The sequence below is a fragment of the Medicago sativa genome, chromosome 4 (genome assembly GCF_051527215.1).
Source record: "Medicago sativa cultivar Bolivia chromosome 4, Bolivia_mono, whole genome shotgun sequence".
NCBI lineage: Eukaryota > Viridiplantae > Streptophyta > Magnoliopsida > Fabales > Fabaceae > Medicago > Medicago sativa.
In genome coordinates, this window is record NC_140752.1 from 47,802,698 (window position 1) to 47,818,962 (window position 16,265).

At 33.9% G+C, this 16,265-nt stretch overlaps 1 protein-coding gene across 1 annotated transcript; it reads left to right on the forward strand.

Annotated features, from left to right (window-relative positions):
- The first annotated feature begins 1,844 nt into the window (after window positions 1-1,844).
- On the forward strand, window positions 1,845-7,961 carry LOC146929428 ((R,S)-reticuline 7-O-methyltransferase-like). Its single transcript, XM_085701360.1, has 3 exons — window positions 1,845-2,011; window positions 6,084-6,848; window positions 7,388-7,961. Exons 1-3 carry the CDS (start codon window positions 1,967-1,969, stop codon window positions 7,685-7,687), a joined length of 1,110 nt encoding a protein of 369 aa, XP_085557486.1. The 5' UTR covers window positions 1,845-1,966; the 3' UTR covers window positions 7,688-7,961.
- The last annotated feature ends 8,304 nt before the right edge of the window (window positions 7,962-16,265 follow it).

Genomic DNA, 16,265 nt, shown 5'->3' on the forward strand with positions numbered 1-16,265 from the left:
CTCATGTCTCCGGATCTGCAACGTTGACGACGCCAAAGTCATTGTCATTAATCGGATCTGCACTTGCTCAAAGTTAATCTTTCAACTTGAATCAAATAAACACCGCACTAAGAAGGGAAATTAAAAACACACCGCACAAAGACGGGCAATCAAAACAAACAGAGTCGTTCAGAGACGACGAAATCACAAAAACAAACGAAAGAAAACAGAAAATATGTGAAATCACTTATTTAATTAGGATAGAAGGAAGAACAACTCGGAGGGGTGATTTTTGGGTCAAAATTGACCCTAAATCACCCCTCTAACAAGTAGAAGAAGAAGGAAAAAAAAGGGTGACGGCTCGGCTGATAATGGCTATAAGGTGAGTTTCTGCAATGCGTTTTCAATCAAATTAGTGGTCGACCTTGCTTTGGTTGCGTTCTACATAGTGTTTTCAATCAATTAAGAGTAGAACCTCGCCTTAGCCGACTCCTTGAATACCAATGTGACGATCTACACCGAGAGTGTACGCTAAACTATATAATTATTACTTAATCATAAGACAAAATTTATATTTTCAAGACAAATTTTTTATTTATAGTTTTCTTAACCATTGCCATGAGGACACTGGTTAACAAGACCCTTATATATAACACATTGGTTCATCGAATGAATTCACTTTCCCAATTATATTAGTAAAAGATAACCCATTGACAAAAAAGTTCTAAAAGGGCAGGGTAGATTTGATTCCCTACGCCACTCCTCCTTTCTTAGTTATTAGAGGCTGTTTGTACCTAAAAGTATCAATAGGGCACAATAGATTTGATTCCTTATTTCCATTGGGTGAGAATATTGTTAATAGCTTAGGCTTAGTCACGCAATTCACTCACTACATTAGGGGTGGCACTTTGGTGACATTAATGTCACTGTGCCATTGCATCTGAACCACACATTGCCATTGACATTGCATCTGGACCACACAACACATCTAATGTCACTCAATGTGTGGCCTAGATTTAATGTCACCGTGACATTAATGTCACACAAGTATTTCCCCTACATTAGGCTAAGTCACAATTTCATTGGGCACAATAGATTTTTTTTTTGACAAAAATTGGGTACAGTAGATTTGATTCCTTATTACTTTGGCCATGAATATTTTATTAATAGCTTAGGCTTAGGCTTAGTCACAATTCCTTCTTCCATTTGGCATGTATATTGTCTGGAAAAGATCCTCTTCAGTGGAGTCTCTCCAATTTTTTCTCCAGTTTTAATCACAGCCATTAATGATTATCTCTCTCTTATTTTTAAACATTAAATACTCTCACTTAATTAATTTTGAAAGGACAAGATTTCACTGCATGGTGCAGTCATTGGAGGGGATCCAAACCCTTGCCGACACATACCTTTTTTTTCTTTTTCTACTAAGCAGGGAGAAAGACAGACATCAGGAGACAACACCGACATCCAACAAGGTTGGCATTCCGGAAAGCCTCTATCCTATGTCTGCCGACACATACCTTAGATTTAATGACATTGTAGTAATGATATTTGTACGACCATTTTATGATAATTTTTGTATAATTTTTTCTTTCGTACATTTATTATATTTTTATTCTCTCTTCATTCTTCCTTCTATATTGTTTTTGATCAATAAAAATAAATTATCACAAAAGTTGTTAGAAAATAATTGTAGAATTATTGTTATTGGTCACACATTATGATATCAGCTCAATAATCCAATAATGGAATGAAATCTACGGTGGTGAATTTCAACCACTCACTACCTGTCACATTATCATACCTAATTTAGCAAATATGCACACATTTCATGACACTTTATTGTCTTTATTAACCATTGATTTTGCAACTTGTAAACCAATTCAACACACTGAATTGGAAGCCTAGCTGTAACCAAAAGAAAGGCTTTCCTCACTCAGCACTCACTTGAAACATCTAATTCTTTTGTATACAATTCTTACACAACATGGAGACTGTTCTTTCCAATCACTCTCCACCTTCTGCCTTTAAGGTGCGTGGATATTGATATTGATATAGATATGATATACAACAACACACACTAAACATATTTTTTGGTATTTTCAGTTAAATTAACTCTATAATGTACCAAATAATTAACAATCCTAATTTTGGCCTTAGTATTGTGCTAAATTGCGCTTATGAGAAAAGATAGAGGTAAGGTTTACCAATTCACAGAACATGGATTTGCCCATGACAAAACAAACAAAATTAAGAGAATTTTTATGCATTCTTTGAACCTAATTAAGGAATAATGCAATGTACAATTTGGCATTTAAGTATTACTATATTGATTAATTTATTGGCATCTCATACTAACCCTCCTTCTCAGTTTGTATCATGTTCAGTTTGGATTGGACTAAGGAGTTTGGGAAACTCTTCGGGAAATATATATATATATATATATATATATATATATATATATATATATATATATATATATATTATTTTTTTGAACTGTGGCTGTAATATTTAATGTATTCATCGAACTTTTATTTGTGATTATGTACCACATTAACTGCAAAAGTTCTTCTATGGAAGGGTATAATTGTTGTTAAGAAGGCTTATGCATTTATATAGAAGTGCTCACTTTCTTAATGTAAAAAAAAATGTTTTGTGTACACCTTGAAACAAAGTGAGAGAAAGAGAAAAAGAGAGTAATTTGATAGTTTAGTCACATTATCGTCTCAATCAATATTGCGGCCTAAAGCAAACACAAATAATGAAGCCTTTTTAAAATTAATATTTTTTTGATGGAGAAAATTAATTTATTTTTAAAAATATCTGATGTAAATTTTATACACAAAATTGTTTATTAAATTATCGTAATCGATCATTTAACATTTCTTTTTCATACAGAAGCATTGTTATCATTATTATATAAGTAATATATGCATTTGGAAATGAATAATTTCGTTTTACATAATAACAAAATCAACACTTTCATGGAAGCCGCGCACATTACAAGATTGTTGCTATCTCGTTACTAGTTATAGTATATACATATATACTAGTTAAAAAAAATAAAAAATTTGAGGTCTAAAGCAAGAGCTTTATTGGCCTAATGGTTGTTTGAGACACTCATGTTTATTGATGTGATATTAAGAGAGGTAGATAAAATGAAATGTTGATTGAGTGTTTGAAAAATAAAAGTGTCTATTTATCATTGTTGTAAATAACATATGTGTAAGTTCTAACAATAAATCTTGATTGGCTTAAAAATAAAAACAATAAATCTTGATTGATCTGTTTTTAATAATCAAAATTAAATAATAAAAAAGGACAACATGTACTCAATGCATCACATTCACAAGGATTATCACTTATGTATCATTGGGTTACAAATGTTATATAATATTAGTCAATTAAAGTGCGCCACGTAATCAATCTAAGTAAGAGCTAAAGAGAAAATATATGCATATGAAGAAAAAGGATAATTGACCATTGTATTAGTATCTCAATAGTACACAAGTGATATCCCATCATGAATGGCTCCACTTATGTGGTTTGTATTGGGAAAAACCCAAGTCCCACATCGGATAGACGGGACTCTTGATGAGAGTTTATAAAGAGGAGGCACTCCTCGCCTTACAAGCCGGTTTTGTGGGGTTGTGTTTGACCCAACCACGATTTCTAAGATGGTATCAGAGCCTCTCCAAGATCCATTGGGCCACCTGCTATCAGGTTTCCGCTATCGAGCCACCCACCATTTATGTCCACGGTCCACGAACCAAGACCAATAGTGCTGGTCGTGAGGGGGTATGTTAAGAGTCCCACATCGGATAGGTGATGTGTCCACGAACCAAGACCAATAGTGTTGGTCGTGAGGGGGTGTGTTAAGAGTCCCACATCGGATTGGGCCACCTGCTATCAGGTTTCCGCTATCGGGCCACCCACCATTTATGTCCACGGTCCACGAACCAAGACCAATAGTGCTGGTCGTGAGGGGGTGTGTTAAGAGTCCCACATCGGATAGGTGATATGTCCACGAACCAAGACCAATAGTGCTGGTCGTGAGGATAGCCTCTCCAAGATCCATTGGGCCACCTGCTATCAGGTTTCCGCTATCGGGCCACCCACCGCTGGTCGTGAGGGGGTGTGTTAAGAGTCCCACATCGGATAGGTGATGTGTCCACGAACCAAGACCAATAGTGCTGGTCGTGAGGAGAGCCTCTCCAAGATCCATTGGGCCACCTGCTATCAGGTTTCCGCTATCGGGCCACCCACCATTTATGTCCATGGTCCACGAACCAAGACCAATAGTGCTGGTCGTGAGGGGGTGTGTTAAGAGTCCCACATCGGATAGGTGATGTGTCCACGAACCAAGACCAATAGTGCTGGTCGTGAGGGGGTGTGTTAAGAGTCCCACATCGGATTGGGCCACCTGCTATCAGGTTTCCGCTATCGGGCCACCCACCATTTATGTCCACGGTCCACGAACCAAGACCAATAGTGCTGGTCGAGAGGGGGTGTGTTAAGAGTCCCACATCGGATAGGTGATGTATCCACGAACCAAGACCAATAGTGCTGGTCGTGAGGGGGTGTGTTACGAGTCCCACATCGGATAGGTGATCGCCTGACAATATGTTTATAAGTGGGGGCAATCCTCACCTCACAAGCCGATTTTGTAAGGAAGAGTTAGGCCCTAATTTTCAACAAATCAGAGCTTGTCGAATTCATGGGCCACCTATCTATTCACGCACCAAGCCCAAAGAGTGCTGGGTGTGAGGGGGGTGTATTGGGAAAAACCCAAGTCCCACATCGGATAGACTCGGATAGATGGGACTCTTGATGAGAGTTTATAAAGAGGATGCACTCCTCACCTCACAAGCCGGTTTTGTGGGGTTGTGTTAGACTCAACCACGATTTCTAAGAGTTTGGAGAGTTACTAACGGATTATATGGTTGGACGGCACTTTAAACATGTCTCAAATTGTTTAGTTTATGGACTTGTGAATCTCATTGATTCAAGAAATTGTAGACCCTTTTCAAAAAAGGAAAGAAAAAAACACACAAAGGGTCAACTCTGTCTATATATGCATAAAAATGTCCATCGACACGTGATATCAAAATGAATGATAAGTAAAGAACATATCACCACGTCTATAAACGTTTGTCTTTATAAAAATATCAACATTTTATTTTAGTTGTTCTAAAATTTCTCTTCGATTTTTAGTCCAGTTTTCCATCTTCATTTTTTATTCTTTCTTTTAAGTAAATTCATATGTAACATTTATATTTTTGAATAAAATTTTACAAAAAAGTTCATAATATTATAACTAAAAATAAATAAATTTTTTAACAAAACATAAAATAAATATAAATTTTATATTTTTTGCGGTTAAAAATCCGTATTTAATTCAAGTTTTGTTAAAAAATTCTAATTTTTTGGGAGAGATTTTTACAATATTCTACATATTTCTACACAATTTAATTGAAAAATATAAAAGCTACACATGATTTGTTTTAAAAATAGGGATCAAAAGTGGTGATTGTAAATTTTATAGGGACTAAGTCGAATGAAAATTTTGGAGGGACTACAACGAAAAATTTGTATATTTATAAGAATTTAAAACATATTTAACTCAAAAATTAGTGAATTTCATTAAAATAGGTATACTCCACAACATTATGAGGAACAACTCACAACAATGGGAACAATGCTGAATTCTATAAAAATAATCTTATTTAAACATTTGCCATGAAAGTAGTTTATAATCCTATAAATGTATCATCTTTTGTTTTTAATCCCTCTATACAATGGCATGTGTGCAACCTTTATCAATGAGAACTTAATTTACTGACACAAAATATTTGAGAAATCATTGTTTGAAAAAAAAAATATTAGAGGAAAAAACCGAACGTAAAAAGTGGTATATTTATAGACCAATATTTTAAAATTATATATTTTTAGAGAACTTTTAAGAAATTGTAATTATTTTTCCCTAAAAAAAAAGAAATTGTAATTATTTTGTATTCCTTTATTTTTTTAGTCCATCCCATTATTAATCACAGTTTTTCTTCAAAAAAAAAAATTATTATTAATCACAGTTTATAAATGACTAGGGTGTGAGCAAGGAAGAGGAGGAATCATTGCTTGGACAAATTGAAATATGGAAATACATGACACAATTTACTGACTCTTTTGCTCTAAAAGCAGTTGTGGAGCTACGTATAGCTGATATTATAGACCGTCAGTGTAAACCACTATCCTTAACTCAAATTGTGCAGAATCTTGAAGATGCACCCTCCCCTGATTCCACTTTACTTTTAAGAGTAATGAGAGTCATGGTTCGTAGAAAGATTTTCAGTGCAGAAAAATCAGAAACCGGGGAAATTCTCTACGGCTTGACACGTGCATCAAAATGGATTCTACAAGACACAAAAGTGACATTGGCACCATTGGTGTTGCTAGAGACTCACCCAATTCATATGAACCCTTTTAACTTTATGAGTGAAATTGTAAAAGAAGGCACAAAAAATGGCACTGCTTTCTTTAGGTGTCATGGTTATGACCAATTTGAAATGGCTAGTGTGGACCCAAAATTCAATGAGTTGTTTAACAAAGGACAGGCATGCACAACTGGATTTGTGTTTAGAGCTGTTATTGCTGGATACAAAGATGGATTTAACCAAATTCAAACATTGGTTGATGTTGGTGGTGGTATTGGAGGATCTATGTCTGAGATTGTTAGAGCTTACCCTCACATTAAAGGTATTAATTTTGATTTGCCTCATGTTGTTTCAACGGCACCTAGGTATGATGGCATCACCCATGTTGGAGGAGACATGTTTGTTTCTATTCCTAGTGCTGATGCTATTTACATCAAGGTATAACTCTAAACATATGAATTTTATGATCGTATATACTAACCAAGGTTATCAAAATCGGGACTTGTAAAATCGCATTCAAAATCGAAAGATTTTACTCAAGGACTTTTGTAGAATCGATATAGGAAACTGCAAAATCGCAATCAAAATCGATGGATTTTACCCAAAAAAATTATTACTAAATATACGTTATAAATGGTATATAGTCATAAATGACTTAGTTTATAAGAAATCGTAAAATCGCAATCAAAATCGATAAATTTTGTCTATTTTGGGATTCTACTATGGATTTAAGTCGTTGATGGTGAAGAAAGTCGCAAAATCCTGGATTTTAGGATTTAAGTCGGGATTTTGACAACAATGATACTAACACTCTTTCAAATACGTCTTTTAAATTTTAGGTATTGTTATAGATAGTTTGAGATGTGTTAGAATTAGTTGAATATTAACGGTCTAACTATAAATATAAAATGGATAATAACATGTTTATTTGAGAATTGCATATATAATATAATGAATATCTTTGTGTGAATGGGTAGTGGATTCTTCATGACTGGAGTGATGACCATTGCATAAAGATATTGAGGAATTGTAGGAAGGCAATACCAGAGAAAACTGGAAAGGTGATAATATTGGATCATGTATTGGATCCAGAAGGAGATGAACCATTTACTGATATTGGCATAGCATTTGACATGATATTTTTTGCACACAACTCTGGTGGTAAGGAAAGGACTGAAGAGAACTGGAAATACTTATTCAAAGAGACAGGATTCCCTCGTTACAACATCATTAAAATCAATGCTTTGCTATCCATCATTGAAGCATTTCCAATCTAAATTCATAAATCATAATGAGTTTGTTGGTTTTATGATGATGAAGATGATGATGATTGTGTATGTGTTGTGTGACTCTACTTGGACTTTTGTTTTGTTAGCTAAGGCAAACACTCCATTGTATCATAATTTGAATAAAAATGTTGCTCACCCTCTAGAGCTAGTTATGATTCATGCATGGGAGCTGTTTTTGGTTCCATATGCAGATTGTTGTGTGAGTGTTGAGAATCCACTGTTGACTTGTTAGTGTGTTTCAAGAATTATAATTGTTGTGCAACATTTTTTTGCCTTTTTATTTCACTTAACTAATCCTCTCCTTCTAATTGTTACACTGTTTGTTATGCTTATTCTTACTTGACAGAGGTGGACAATAATAATCAACTGCATAATAATCAGTTTATGTGATTGAAAGCGGTGCATCTCAAAGTCTCGATTTTTGCTTGGCATCTGTTTCTTAATCGGGTTCCTACTAGGGATAAGCTTTTCCAAAGGCGTGTTTTAACAGTTGATGAAGTATATGAGTTACTCTATACAACTCATTTGAAATGAGAGCAATATTAAATTAAAAAAAGGGTGTCCGAAAAAATTATCATTAATAAAATTGACACTGACACTAATATTGTTGGTGAAGACATTCAAACTTAGTCTCTAAAGGTTATAAGAACAAACTAAAAACTAACTCATAACAAATTAATAATAGTGTATTACATACATAAGAGAGTGTCGTATGAAAGAAAAACATAATCGTCTAAGAGAAAGTGTGAGGTTGAAAATACTTGAAAATGAGACAAACCATGATGAGATCAAGAGCTCATTAAGCATGTGGAGGGAAACATATAAAAAAAATACATGAAAAAATGAATAAAAATTGGCCCAAAAACACTAAGTATGGTTATTTTGTGTGTTTAATCCATTTTAAAGCTTCCAAAGCTTTAAATGGAGTGTTTTGTGTGTTTATTTCGTGCAAAGGAGTGCTGAAGACAAAAGAAAAACAAAGCATTAAGAGCATTTAATCTGATGGAGGAAAGAAGGCAGAATTGAAAAAGAAAGAGACAAGACTTCAATGAGACAATGAAGGCATTTCATTTCAGCATATGAAACCACCATCATCATCAAAATCACGTCCATAATCATGAACATCAAGAGCAGCCACCCTCATTTATTGATTTGTCTTGTAACCATTTCTTATATTCATGTTAATTTACTTCAGCCATAGGAAATAATGATAGATTAATTTGGCTGAAGGAATTTTAAGAGTTATTTGCATTTTCCTTTGTAATTCAGCAAGTGTCCCTCCTACCTATATATAGGACACGAAAATTATGAATAAAACAAGACTATTTTGAGTGAAAAACTACACTATGTGTGTTTTTGAGCAATTGCTCTTTGGTTCTGGATTGGACCAATTTTGATCATATCAAGAATCCTTCTTGTGGTGATCATCAATCCCATAGACTTATCACTTTCTTGGATTAGAAAGTGTGACGTCCCTTTCTTTCCATTCCATTTCTCCATTTTATCCACAAAATCTGTTTGGGTCAAAATTCTGCCATATATCCATTTTAGCCCAAATATCCATTTTTCATTCTGTTTTATTGCATTTTGAATCACAAGAATTTTAAAGTTCAAATTATCAAAGCAATTTCGTGAGTTTGGAGGAAAAATGACCATTTTTGGAATATTGCACTCATCATTTGGTAATCAGAGCTTTGGTACAAATCAGGTGTTATATATCATTTTTCTTTCTTTCATTATATCCTCTTTGTTTTATTTTGTGTGAAAAAAAAAATCACCATTAGAAAAAAGTGAGAAGAAAAAAATTCCAAAGGAAAAAAAAATTCATAAGTTTCAACATTTTGTTTCCTAGTGGCCCTTCATGGAAGCCAAACAAATGAATCTTTTCTTTACAAGATGTCTTGTTAATGATAAAGTTTGTGAGTTGTTCATTGATAGAAAATATTGGATCAACATGGCAAGCACATCAATGCTGGAGAAATGGAGACTTCCGGTTCTGGAGCATCCAGATCCATATATTCTTTATAGTCTTGAGGATCCAGAATTTAAAGACATGGCTGATGTTTTGGTGACCAAACAAGTGAGATTGTCATTCAAAATTGGAGAATATGAAGATGAGGTACTATGTGATGTGGTGCCTTCCAAAACAAGAGATTTGTTACTTGGGCTTCCATGGCAGCATCAACGTCGAGCGAAGCATGACCAACACAGCAACACATACACATTTTCATTTAAAAATTGTCAAATCATTATTGCACATGATAAGGTCGGTCATGATCAAATCTTGAAAAGAAGAGTGAGAAAAGAAGAAAGCGCTCTAAGGATTGAGAGAGGGATTGCTGCTATTTTTAAAACATTTGAGGAAGAGCTCCTTCAAATTCAAAATGATTATAAAAAGCGTGAAAGAGATGTTGAAAAAATAGAGGATCTCATTGTAAAAGAAAGTCATGAGAAAGACTTCAAGAAGGAAAAAGAAGAGAAAAAGGTGAGTGAGAAGGTAAATGAAGAGAAAAATGTTGGGAAGTTTTGGCCTACTATTACACTAGTACCTTCATCAAAGTTGGTATGTGTAGTTAAATGTTGGGATTCTTCTAATATTTTGCAATCTCCTAACCTTTCTTCTTTAACTCATGAAGGAAACCAAGCAAATGAAGAAGTTTTTTCTCAACAAGTAGAAAACAGTCATGTTCTTTGGAAAAATGATTATGTCCCAAAATCACAAGGAGAAAAATTTCTACATAGCTCACTTCAATTTTATGCAGGTCTGGATTTGAGGTCAAATCCTCTTAAAGAGGGGAAGAATGATGAGATCAAGAGCTCATTAAGCATGTGGAAGGAAACATATAAAAAAAATACATGAAAAAATGAATAAAAATTGGCCCAAAAACACTAAGTATGGTTATTTTGTGTGTTTAATCCATTTTAAAGCTTCCAAAGCTTTAAATGGAGTGTTTTGTGTGTTTATTTCGTGCAAAGGAGTGCTGAAGACAAAAGAAAAACAAAGCATTAAGAGCATTTAATCTGATGGAGGAAAGAAGGCAGAATTGAAAAAGAAAGAGACAAGACTTCAATGAGACAATGAAGGCATTTCATTTCAGCATATGAAACCACTGTCATCATCAAAATCACGTCCATAATCATGAACATCAAGAGCAGCCACCCTCATTTATTGATTTGTCTTGTAACCATTTCTTATATTCATGTTAATTTACTTCAGCCATAGGAAATAATGATAGATTAATTTGGCTGAAGGAATTTTAAGAGTTATTTGCATTTTCCTTTGTAATTCAGCAAGTGTCCCTCCTACCTATATATAGGACACGAAAATTATGAATAAAACAAGACTATTTTGAGTGAAAAACTACACTATGTGTGTTTTTGAGCAATTGCTCTTTGGTTCTGGATTGGACCAATTTTGATCATATCAAGAATCCTTCTTGTGGTGATCATCAATCCCATAGACTTATCACTTTCTTGGATTAGAAAGTGTGACGTCCCTTTCTTTCCATTCCATTTCTCCATTTTATCCACAAAATCTGTTTGGGTCAAAATTCTGCCATATATCCATTTTAGCCCAAATATCCATTTTTCATTCTGTTTTATTGCATTTTGAATCACAAGAATTTTAAAGTTCAAATTATCAAAGCAATTTGGTGAGTTTGGAGGAAAAATGACCATTTTTGGAATATTGCACTCATCATTTGGTAATCAGAGCTTTGGTACAAATCAGGTGTTATATATCATTTTTCTTTCTTTCATTATATCCTCTTTGTTTTATTTTGTGTGAAAAAAAAAATCACCATTAAAAAAAAGTGAGAAGAAAAAAAATTCCAAAGGAAAAAAAAATTCATAAGTTTCAACATTTTGTTTCCTAGTGGCCCTTCATGGAAGCCAAACAAATGAATCTTTTCTTTACAAGATGTCTTGTTAATGATAAAGTTTGTGAGTTGTTCATTGATAGAAAATATTGGATCAACATGGCAAGCACATCAATGCTGGAGAAATGGAGACTTCCGGTTCTGGAGCATCCAGATCCATATATTCTTTATAGTCTTGAGGATCCAGAATTTAAAGACATGGCTGATGTTTTGGTGACCAAACAAGTGAGATTGTCATTCAAAATTGGAGAATATGAAGATGAGGTACTATGTGATGTGGTGCCTTCCAAAACAAGAGATTTGTTACTTGGGCTTCCATGGCAGCATCAACGTCGAGCGAAGCATGACCAACACAGCAACACATACACATTTTCATTTAAAAATTGTCAAATCATTATTGCACATGATAAGGTCGGTCATGATCAAATCTTGAAAAGAAGAGTGAGAAAAGAAGAAAGCGCTCTAAGGATTGAGAGAGGGATTGCTGCTATTTTTAAAACATTTGAGGAAGAGCTCCTTCAAATTCAAAATGATTATAAAAAGCGTGAAAGAGATGTTGAAAAAATAGAGGATCTCATTGTAAAAGAAAGTCATGAGAAAGACTTCAAGAAGGAAAAAGAAGAGAAAAAGGTGAGTGAGAAGGTAAATGAAGAGAAAAATGTTGGGAAGTTTTGGCCTACTATTACACTAGTACCTTCATCAAAGTTGGTATGTGTAGTTAAATGTTGGGATTCTTCTAATATTTTGCAATCTCCTAACCTTTCTTCTTTAACTCATGAAGGAAACCAAGCAAATGAAGAAGTTTTTTCTCAACAAGTAGAAAACAGTCATGTTCTTTGGAAAAATGATTATGTCCCAAAATCACAAGGAGAAAAATTTCTACATAGCTCACTTCAATTTTATGCAGGTCTGGATTTGAGGTCAAATCCTCTTAAAGAGGGGAAGAATGATGAGATCAAGAGCTCATTAAGCATGTGGAAGGAAACATATAAAAAAAATACATGAAAAAATGAATAAAAATTGGCCCAAAAACACTAAGTATGGTTATTTTGTGTGTTTAATCCATTTTAAAGCTTCCAAAGCTTTAAATGGAGTGTTTTGTGTGTTTATTTCGTGCAAAGGAGTGCTGAAGACAAAAGAAAAACAAAGCATTAAGAGCATTTTAATCTGATGGAGGAAAGAAGGCAGAATTGAAAAAGAAAGAGACAAGACTTCAATGAGACAATGAAGGCATTTCATTTCAGCATATGAAACCACTGTCATCATCAAAATCACGTCCATAATCATGAACATCAAGAGCAGCCACCCTCATTTATTGATTTGTCTTGTAACCATTTCTTATATTCATGTTAATTTACTTCAGCCATAGGAAATAATGATAGATTAATTTGGCTGAAGGAATTTTAAGAGTTATTTGCATTTTCCTTTGTAATTCAGCAAGTGTCCCTCCTACCTATATATAGGACACGAAAATTATGAATAAAACAAGACTATTTTGAGTGAAAAACTACACTATGTGTGTTTTTGAGCAATTGCTCTTTGGTTCTGGATTGGACCAATTTTGATCATATCAAGAATCCTTCTTGTGGTGATCATCAATCCCATAGACTTATCACTTTCTTGGATTAGAAAGTGTGACGTCCCTTTCTTTCCATTCCATTTCTCCATTTTATCCACAAAATCTGTTTGGGTCAAAATTCTGCCATATATCCATTTTAGCCCAAATATCCATTTTTCATTCTGTTTTATTGCATTTTGAATCACAAGAATTTTAAAGTTCAAATTATCAAAGCAATTTGGTGAGTTTGGAGGAAAAATGACCATTTTTGGAATATTGCACTCATCATTTGGTAATCAGAGCTTTGGTACAAATCAGGTGTTATATATCATTTTTCTTTCTTTCATTATATCCTCTTTGTTTTATTTTGTGTGAAAAAAAAAATCACCATTAAAAAAAAGTGAGAAGAAAAAAAATTCCAAAGGAAAAAAAAATTCATAAGTTTCAACATTTTGTTTCCTAGTGGCCCTTCATGGAAGCCAAACAAATGAATCTTTTCTTTACAAGATGTCTTGTTAATGATAAAGTTTGTGAGTTGTTCATTGATAGAAAATATTGGATCAACATGGCAAGCACATCAATGCTGGAGAAATGGAGACTTCCGGTTCTGGAGCATCCAGATCCATATATTCTTTATAGTCTTGAGGATCCAGAATTTAAAGACATGGCTGATGTTTTGGTGACCAAACAAGTGAGATTGTCATTCAAAATTGGAGAATATGAAGATGAGGTACTATGTGATGTGGTGCCTTCCAAAACAAGAGATTTGTTACTTGGGCTTCCATGGCAGCATCAACGTCGAGCGAAGCATGACCAACACAGCAACACATACACATTTTCATTTAAAAATTGTCAAATCATTATTGCACATGATAAGGTCGGTCATGATCAAATCTTGAAAAGAAGAGTGAGAAAAGAAGAAAGCGCTCTAAGGATTGAGAGAGGGATTGCTGCTATTTTTAAAACATTTGAGGAAGAGCTCCTTCAAATTCAAAATGATTATAAAAAGCGTGAAAGAGATGTTGAAAAAATAGAGGATCTCATTGTAAAAGAAAGTCATGAGAAAGACTTCAAGAAGGAAAAAGAAGAGAAAAAGGTGAGTGAGAAGGTAAATGAAGAGAAAAATGTTGGGAAGTTTTGGCCTACTATTACACTAGTACCTTCATCAAAGTTGGTATGTGTAGTTAAATGTTGGGATTCTTCTAATATTTTGCAATCTCCTAACCTTTCTTCTTTAACTCATGAAGGAAACCAAGCAAATGAAGAAGTTTTTTCTCAACAAGTAGAAAACAGTCATGTTCTTTGGAAAAATGATTATGTCCCAAAATCACAAGGAGAAAAATTTCTACATAGCTCACTTCAATTTTATGCAGGTCTGGATTTGAGGTCAAATCCTCTTAAAGAGGGGAAGAATGATGAGATCAAGAGCTCATTAAGCATGTGGAAGGAAACATATAAAAAAAATACATGAAAAAATGAATAAAAATTGGCCCAAAAACACTAAGTATGGTTATTTTGTGTGTTTAATCCATTTTAAAGCTTCCAAAGCTTTAAATGGAGTGTTTTGTGTGTTTATTTCGTGCAAAGGAGTGCTGAAGACAAAAGAAAAACAAAGCATTAAGAGCATTTTAATCTGATGGAGGAAAGAAGGCAGAATTGAAAAAGAAAGAGACAAGACTTCAATGAGACAATGAAGGCATTTCATTTCAGCATATGAAACCACTGTCATCATCAAAATCACGTCCATAATCATGAACATCAAGAGCAGCCACCCTCATTTATTGATTTGTCTTGTAACCATTTCTTATATTCATGTTAATTTACTTCAGCCATAGGAAATAATGATAGATTAATTTGGCTGAAGGAATTTTAAGAGTTATTTGCATTTTCCTTTGTAATTCAGCAAGTGTCCCTCCTACCTATATATAGGACACGAAAATTATGAATAAAACAAGACTATTTTGAGTGAAAAACTACACTATGTGTGTTTTTGAGCAATTGCTCTTTGGTTCTGGATTGGACCAATTTTGATCATATCAAGAATCCTTCTTGTGGTGATCATCAATCCCATAGACTTATCACTTTCTTGGATTAGAAAGTGTGACGTCCCTTTCTTTCCATTCCATTTCTCCATTTTATCCACAAAATCTGTTTGGGTCAAAATTCTGCCATATATCCATTTTAGCCCAAATATCCATTTTTCATTCTGTTTTATTGCATTTTGAATCACAAGAATTTTAAAGTTCAAATTATCAAAGCAATTTCGTGAGTTTGGAGGAAAAATGACCATTTTTGGAATATTGCACTCATCATTTGGTAATCAGAGCTTTGGTACAAATCAGGTGTTATATATCATTTTTCTTTCTTTCATTATATCCTCTTTGTTTTATTTTGTGTGAAAAAAAAAATCACCATTAAAAAAAAGTGAGAAGAAAAAAAATTCCAAAGGAAAAAAAAATTCATAAGTTTCAACATTTTGTTTCCTAGTGGCCCTTCATGGAAGCCAAACAAATGAATCTTTTCTTTACAAGATGTCTTGTTAATGATAAAGTTTGTGAGTTGTTCATTGATAGAAAATATTGGATCAACATGGCAAGCACATCAATGCTGGAGAAATGGAGACTTCCGGTTCTGGAGCATCCAGATCCATATATTCTTTATAGTCTTGAGGATCCAGAATTTAAAGACATGGCTGATGTTTTGGTGACCAAACAAGTGAGATTGTCATTCAAAATTGGAGAATATGAAGATGAGGTACTATGTGATGTGGTGCCTTCCAAAACAAGAGATTTGTTACTTGGGCTTCCATGGCAGCATCAACGTCGAGCGAAGCATGACCAACACAGCAACACATACACATTTTCATTTAAAAATTGTCAAATCATTATTGCACATGATAAGGTCGGTCATGATCAAATCTTGAAAAGAAGAGTGAGAAAAGAAGAAAGCGCTCTAAGGATTGAGAGAGGGATTGCTGCTATTTTTAAAACATTTGAGGAAGAGCTCCTTCAAATTCAAAATGATTATAAAAAGCGTGAAAGAGATGTTGAAAAAATAGAGGATCTCATTGTAAAAGAAAGTCATGAGAAAGACTTCAAGAAGGAAAAAGAAGAGAAAAAGGTGAGTGAGA

Bases quoted from the DNA above. Each gene is read 5' to 3' on its own strand.
- LOC146929428 (XM_085701360.1), top strand. From the start codon at position 1,967: ATGGAGACTGTTCTTTCCAATCACTCTCCACCTTCTGCCTTTAAG. The intron at 2,012-6,083 runs GTGCGTGGATAT...ATAAATGACTAG, and splicing joins CTCCACCTTCTGCCTTTAAG to GGTGTGAGCAAGGAAGAGGA. The intron at 6,849-7,387 runs GTATAACTCTAA...GTGAATGGGTAG, and splicing joins CTGATGCTATTTACATCAAG to TGGATTCTTCATGACTGGAG.